Source organism: Rattus norvegicus, chromosome X, assembly GCF_036323735.1.
Source record: "Rattus norvegicus strain BN/NHsdMcwi chromosome X, GRCr8, whole genome shotgun sequence".
NCBI classification, from domain to species: Eukaryota; Metazoa; Chordata; class Mammalia; order Rodentia; family Muridae; genus Rattus; species Rattus norvegicus.
Window position 1 is genome coordinate 12,178,879 of NC_086039.1, and position 4,982 is coordinate 12,183,860.

Consider the following 4,982-nt stretch of genomic DNA (forward strand, 5'->3'; position numbering starts at 1 on the left):
ACAGGACTTAGGAAAGAAAAGGAAAGGCTATTTCCAGTAAAGGTAGCTGTGGAAATGAGGAGGTAGATACCTCATCTCTAGAATCTTGATGGTCTGGGAGGTGCAAAAGGCTGCAGAGCTCTTGAAAGCAGTAACCTCAGGAGAAAGTACTTGAAGGGAATGAATTGTTTATTCACTTGTCAAAACCACAGAATACCACCCTGATAGTTGGGAACACAGCTCCTGTGGGAATGAGAATGAGAATACCTTCTTGAGGCTCACATGCTTGAATACTTAGTTCCCAATTGATGGAACTCTTTGGAAAGGACTAAGAGATGTAGCCTTGTTAGTGGAAATGTGTCACTGGGGGATAGGCTTGGAGGTTTGAAAAGTCCACACCACCATTCCCAGTTAGGGTCTCGCCTCCCTCTCCTCCCTCTCCCTCTCCCTCTCCCTCTCCCTCTCCCTCTCCCTCTCCCTCTCCCTCTCCCTCTCCCTCTCCCTCTCCCTCTCCCTCTCTCCCTCTCTCCCTCTCCCTATCCCTCCCTCTCTCCTTCTCTCCCTCTCTCCCTCTCTCCCTCTCTCCCTCTCCCTCTCCCTGCCTCATGACTATATCAGGATGCAAACTCTCAGTCATCTCTCCAGCATCATGTTTGCCTGCCTACTGCCATGCTCTCCTCCAGGATGATCATGGACTCTAACCCTCTAGAACCATGAGCCCAAATAAACATTTTATTTTATGTTATGTTGGTCATGGTGTCTTATTATGGCATTAGAAAAGTAACTGAGATGGTGACAAAGAAGAAGGAACATGTCTTTACCTCATAGGAATGACTGTCCATTGGCTATAGTGTTTATTTTATTGTATTTATTTACTGAGATGGAATCTCAGTATGTTGTCTACATTGTTTTTGAACTCCTGGACACAAGAAATCTTGCTACCCCAGCCTCACTTGTAGCTAGGGCTACAGTAGCAGCACTGGGCCTAGCTAGCTGTCGTATTTAGAAAAAATGTGGGAGCTAAAAAGGTTAAGTGAGTCTGACCTATGGGAATGAAGTGTTTGGGCTTTCTTTTGGAAATAGCAAGTGGGGAATAGGCAGGCATTCCCTGAAAGGGACAGAAGAGGGACACACATTAGACACAGGAACAAAAAGCAATGTCGTGTTAAGCCTGTGGTACAGGCCTATAATTGTATTTTTTCAGGAAAATGAAGCAGGAGGACCACAATTTCAAGTCTCACTTCGGTGACAGAACCAGGTCAAGCCCAGTCTAAGTAATTTAGCCAGGCCCTGTCTGAAAGTTAAAAAGAAACTTGGAACAGAACTTACCTACCATGTACAAGGCCCCAAGTTTCACCCCCAGCATGGGTGGGGAGGATTCTCACATGTTGGTATTTTTGAAAATAATACTTTATATTGTGCTAACCATGGAACCTATGGCTTCATACATGTTAGGCAAACACTCTACCACTGAACTACACCTCCAGCTTTTATAAATTAATTAATACATGCAGAAGTTTGAGTTTGCAGAAGTCAGTTCTCTCCTTCCCCCTAGAAATGGAACTCAGGTTATCCAGCTAGGCAGCAAGTGCTTTTACCCACTGAACCACCTCATCAGCCCCATCCCAAACCTTTAGGCAGCCTCTGAATAAGTCTGATCAGGCCTTACACTCTCAAAAATTCTTGGAAGACAATGGTGGCCTGCATCAAAGTTCAGGACTGCTTCTCAGTAATCCAGGGGCTCCTCCCAAAGGTGTCACTTGATAGACTTTCCTAGTTGCCTGGGTAGGGAGCAGCCTACTCTACTTGGAATATAGGCCACTGCATAGCAATCTCATCTTGCTTTCCTCGAAGAGTCAGTGTGAAAATGAGGCAGCTTGTCATGTGAGGTGAGTCCTTCAGGCGTCCCAGATGAATGCTGCTATATTAGGAGCAAGAACTCTTATGCAATGAGACGTAGCTATACCTTTTCTTCATGCCATCACTTTATAGCAAAGAGTACCCAGGAAGCTAATGGGTTTCAATGTAGATTGGAAAGGAATGATCATTTCTAGTGCTGAGTTCAGCTTTAATCTCATAGGGTCTGTATTTCAGTACTAGCTATTTAGGAATGTAGTAAAAGAATATTATAATTAAGATGAAAAAACTAAATGGAAATGTTTTTATAGAATGTGCCACATGTTCATGCACTGGTACACACACACACACACACACACACACACACACACACACACAGAGAGAGAGAGAGAGAGCTGTAATCATAGCATGGTCTAGGCTGAGGCAGAAAGATTGCTACTTCCAAACCAACCTGGGCTACGGCAGCGAACATGCACGCATGAAAAAGTCTCTTGGAATTCACTCTGACTTATATCTAGCTAGAATAATACTAGGGTTTGAACTCGTTCCCAACTGACAATGAACAATCTTCAGCAATAATTCAGGCACAGTAGGTGCTCTATTCTGGGCTTGATTGACATCCTTTACCATACTCCAATGGGAGGCAGATGCTTACACATCCCTGTCCCTACAGGATTCTGGATACTCTGAATGCAACTGTGGTATATTCATTTTCACATCACTAGCATCTAATACTAAACTCGGGCCATAGTCAATGGACTAAATGAATGAATGCACAGACGGATGGATGGATGGATGGATGGATGGATGGATGGATGGATGGATGGATGGAATATGGACATGTCATGACAGTGGATTTCAGGACAAGCTAGGAGATCACTTTGACAGAACACCTGAGATAAACATCTAAAGGACAAAAGAGTTTGTTTTGGCTTCATTGTTTCTGGGCCATGACGAGACAGAACATCATGGCAGGGAACCTCTGGTGGATAACAGTTACTTGCCCTATGATAGCCAGGAGTAGAGAAAGCAAGGAGGAAACAGAATAAATATACCCTCCAGAAGCCAGCGACTTACTTCCTCCACCTAAGCCATACTTTCCAACAGTCCATTCATCTGTAAACTCATCAATGAAAGAAGCATCGAGCAACTAAGCACGCTTCGATCCAATCACCTCCCCAAAGCTTTGCCTCCGAATATTGCTGAGTGAAGGCCAAACCTTCAACACATGAGTCTTTGGGGGATACTTCATATTGAAATCAAAATTTTGCTTTGTCAAAGACCCTTTTAGAATGATGAAAAATGAAAACTGGGGAAAATATTTGAAAAAGAACTGATACCTAGAAAATATAAAGAACTCTCAAATTAGAGATGTATCAAAGCTCACCTGCCAAGCATGTACAAGGCTCCATCCCCAGCACCGTGGAAGAGAAGGAAGGGTCAAAACTCAACTGTAAAAACTCACTAATTAGAAAATGGCCAGCCAGGTTTACAAAGTGAGTTCTAGGCTACACAAAGAAACCGTGTCAAGAAAAAAACAAACACCAACCAAAAGCTTAGTGGTGTAGGCCTTTAAACCCAACATTTGGAGGCCCAGACACGCAAATACTTTGTGAGTTTGAGGCCAGCCTGGCCTACAGAGTAAATAGTAAATTCCAGGACAGCCAGAGCTGTACAGAGAAACCCTATCTCAAAATTAAAAAAGAAAGAAAGAAAAAAGAAAGAAAAGAAAATGGCCTGAAGTGATGCAATGAGCGCAGGTGTTCATCGACAGATGACTGGATAAAGAAAAGATGCCCTGTGGAAGTTTACTTCGCTAGAAAGAATGAAATACGTTGCTTACAGGAAAGTAGATGGAACTAGAGAGCACTGTGTTAAGTGAAGTAAATCCATCTCAGAGGCAAGTATCACATGTTTTCTGACATGCCTGGAAACTGGGTGGGGGGCAGAAGGGGGCGTGAAACTAGAAGGAATGGGAAACTAAGGGTGGGAAGCACGAAGAGGAAGGATTGAGGAGGAATAGAGTGTGCCAGATGTACTGGTGTATTCCTGGAATCCTAGCACTCAGGAGGTGCAGAAATGTAGGCAGATCTCTGAAATGGAAACTTTTGATTTAAAAAAATATATATAAGTTTACAGATCTCTAAGAGTTCTAGGCCAGCCCCCTCTACACTGGGAGTTCTAATCTAGCCAGGGCAACATAATTTGACCTTACTTAAAAATTTAAAAACTGGCTTTCCTTTCCGCCGGGGCAGCCATCTTCCAGTAACTCGCCAAAATGACGAACACAAAAGGAAAGAGGAGGGGTACTCGGTATATGTTCTCTAGACCTTTTAGGAAACATGGAGTCGTTCCTTTGGCCACATACATGCGAATCTACAAGAAGGGTGATATTGTAGACATCAAGGGAATGGGCACTGTTCAAAAAGGAATGCCCCATAAGTGTTACCATGGCAAAACCGGAAGAGTCTACAATGTCACCCAGCATGCCGTGGGCATCATTGTAAACAAGCAAGTTAAAGGCAAGATTCTGGCCAAGAGGATCAATGTGCGGATTGAGCACATCAAGCACTCAAAGAGCAGAGACAGCTTCCTGAAGCGGGTGAAGGAGAACGATCAGAAGAAAAAGGAAGCCAAAGAGAAGGGCACCTGGGTTCAGCTGAAGCGCCAGCCTGCGCCACCCAGAGAAGCCCACTTTGTGAGGACTAACGGAAAGGAGCCCGAGCTGCTGGAGCCCATTCCATACGAATTCATGGCCTAATGTATACAAAGGAAATAAAGAACCTGAACTGCAAAAAAAAAAAAAAAAAAAATTTAAAAACTGGACTGGAGAGATGGCTCAGTGGTTAAGAGCACTGACTGCTCTTCCAGAGGTCCTGAGTTCAAATCCCAGCAACCACATGGTGCCTCACAACCATCTGTAATGGGATCTGATGCCCTCTTCTGGTGTGTCTGAAGACAGGGGCAGTGTACTCTCATACATACAATAAATAAATCTTAAAAAAAAAGAATTATTTAAAAATTTAAAAACTATTCACAGCTGAGAAATGCCAAATGGCTGAGAAGCACCTAAAGAAATGTTCAACATCTTTAGTCATAAGGGAAATGCAAATCAAAACAACCCTGAGATTCCACCTCACACCAGT

General features: G+C 43.5%; 1 protein-coding gene across 1 annotated transcript; it reads left to right on the top strand.

Annotated features, from left to right (window-relative positions):
* The first annotated feature begins 1,691 nt into the window (after positions 1-1,691).
* On the top strand, positions 1,692-4,982 carry LOC134484054 (large ribosomal subunit protein eL21). The gene has a single exon (XM_063280432.1). It carries the CDS (start codon positions 4,115-4,117, stop codon positions 4,595-4,597), a length of 483 nt encoding a protein of 160 aa, XP_063136502.1. The 5' UTR covers positions 1,692-4,114; the 3' UTR covers positions 4,598-4,982.

Coding starts and splice junctions, on each gene's coding strand:
- LOC134484054 (XM_063280432.1), top strand. CDS start 4,115: ATGACGAACACAAAAGGAAAGAGGAGGGGTACTCGGTATATGTTCTCT.